General features: G+C 39.0%; 1 protein-coding gene across 2 annotated transcripts in view; it reads left to right on the top strand.

Annotated features, from left to right (window-relative positions):
• The window catches only part of NLN (neurolysin (metallopeptidase M3 family)), a 37823-nt gene that overhangs the window by 26665 nt on the left and 8954 nt on the right, over positions 1-2204 (top strand). The window contains exon 9 of one of the 2 annotated variants that reach the window (XM_009327276.1): positions 835-982. In XM_009327276.1, the coding sequence (XP_009325551.1) occupies positions 835-982 (148 nt within the window). Of the gene's footprint in view, positions 1-834; positions 1037-2204 lie in introns of both variants that reach the window. The other variant, XM_009327275.1, reaches the window with a different exon arrangement.

The raw sequence follows: 2204 nt of genomic DNA, 5'->3' as shown, positions 1-2204 counted from the left end.
CCAGATTGATCTCTGTAGCTCTCTAGCTCTCTAATAGCTATTTACAGCATCATCTGTGTTCTGTCAGAATTAGGAGACTAGACTGATTTGGCAGGATTTATTCTTAGCTAGTCCTTTTTGACTGTTTCTCACTATTGTTTGTGGGCTTTTTAAAATTATTCTTTAGCAATTTATAAATTGGCTGATACCCTTTTTAAATATAAATTTATTTAAGGCTTCGCTGGGTTAAGAAAATTAGGTTAGTCAGTACAATAGTACCTAAATTGTTCTTTTTAAGACAGGCACATTATCTCCTTCACCTGTTTGCCTGCCCCCCCCTTTCTGCGAATCATGTGAATGGCTGAACCTATTTGTTAGTAAGACTCTTCTGACTTAACTACCCAGTTAACTACTCAGGTTTAGGGCAAAAATTTCAAAATCATTTTTCTTTGAACTTTTGGATCACACTGAAAATGCAGTAAACTGTAATCTTTTGTCTCCTGTAATAAAAAAATACTGCTTCAGAGGACAGAACTTAGTCCTTCCTGTTACAGTAGCAGTTTAAAATAGAATTGACATATAAAGTATATATACTTTCAGTATTTGAGTAAAAATTATATTCTTGTAAATGCTGCTGTGAATCTTAAACTGATGTGATTTAAGTACTAGAGCTTTTGCCGTTCTGCTCTTAACAGGATCTTAAACTTAGTGAGGCCTAGAAGTCATGAAAAGATGTAATTTCTTTCTGTAAAGCTTTAAAGAGACACTGATTGTCCCTGTTCTTGAACAGGCTTTGCCATTCTGGTGAGCAGGCTTGTGGTTTGAAGTTAGTGTCTGATATATTTTCTTATACAGAGAGGGAAAGTATGGGCATGCAGCATGCTTTGGTCTCCAACCCGGCTGTCTTCTCTCTGATGGCAGCAGAATGATGTCTGTAGCTGCTCTGGTAACCAACTTCACAAAACCAGCATCAGATCACCCATCATTGCTGCGACATGATGAAGTAAAGACTTACTTCCATGAATTTGGTCATGTAATGCATCAGATATGTGCACAGGTTAGTGATGTTTCAATTCCAGTGTAAGACTTACTTCTTTTTCCACTGTCTCAAAGCAAGGTATAAGTCTGTTTTGGTGGTTTCTAATTTTAGTAAAGTACGTACGCAATTTTTTGGTTATTTTTCAAAGTGGCAGGTTGGGTTGGGTTTTTTTTTGTTTGTTTTTAATTTTTATTTAAAAGTACAGCAATGAATACACCTTCTTATGAAAAACATTTTCATAGGAACATATACTTCTGCATTTGCACCATGCAGGTACCTGTGATGAGTGAATAGATCGATGTGTAACGTAAAGAAGGTGCTCACTGGTGGCTTCTGTTACAGCTGTCAGAGGGCTTTTTATTACTTCTAGTAGCCTGCTAGATATTAGAAGCAAAAAAAGGTTGCTGTACCTAGGAATGCAAATGATTTGTGAATCTAGATCACCTCCAGCATTTTGGCATTTACTGCTCTTGAGAGCTATCACTCTTGACATCAAAAGCATAAAACAGGTCTTGCCTGAGCGATTGTATTTTCTGCTCTCCTATCTGACAGTCAGGGTTCTCACAGTGATCAGAAAGAACTGAAGCTAGTCTACAGATTTTCAATCAAGATGTCAATAAAGTTGTAAAATTGCTGGTTTCATTTTTACTTACGTGTAAAATTGATTCTGCCAGATGGTAAATTTATTATTGGCCTAATGAAAATTTTATGTTTCAGAGAGACAAGTCTCAGTATTCATTCACCAAAAAATTCACGTAATTATCTACAAAGCAGTGTAGCACTGCTTTCATCTTCTTTATAAACAAATACCAAATAATAAAATCAGAGAAATATGACACATATTTCCAGGGCTCAGTTTTGGGGCTGGTCTTGTTCAGTATCTTTTTCAATGATCTGGATGAGGGGATCGAGTGCTCCCTCAGTAAGTTTGCAGACGACACCAAGTTGGGCAGGAGTGTTGATCTGCTTGAGGGTAGGAGGGCTCTGCAGAGGGACCTGGACAGGCTGGATCGATGGGCCGAGGCCAACTGTATGAGATTCAACAAGGCCAAGTGCCGGGTCCTGCACTTGGGCCACAACAACCCCATGCAGCGCTACAGGCTTGGGGAAGAGTGGCTGGAAAGCTGCCTGTCGGAAAAGGACCTGGGGGTGTTGGTTGACAGCCGGCTGAACATGAGCCAGCAGT

Source organism: Pygoscelis adeliae, unplaced genomic scaffold (genome assembly GCF_000699105.1).
Source record: "Pygoscelis adeliae isolate BGI_AS28 unplaced genomic scaffold, ASM69910v1 Scaffold26, whole genome shotgun sequence".
NCBI classification, from domain to species: Eukaryota; Metazoa; Chordata; class Aves; order Sphenisciformes; family Spheniscidae; genus Pygoscelis; species Pygoscelis adeliae.
The sequence above is the reverse complement of the archived record's forward strand: the minus strand, read 5'-3'. Positions and strand labels throughout refer to the sequence as shown.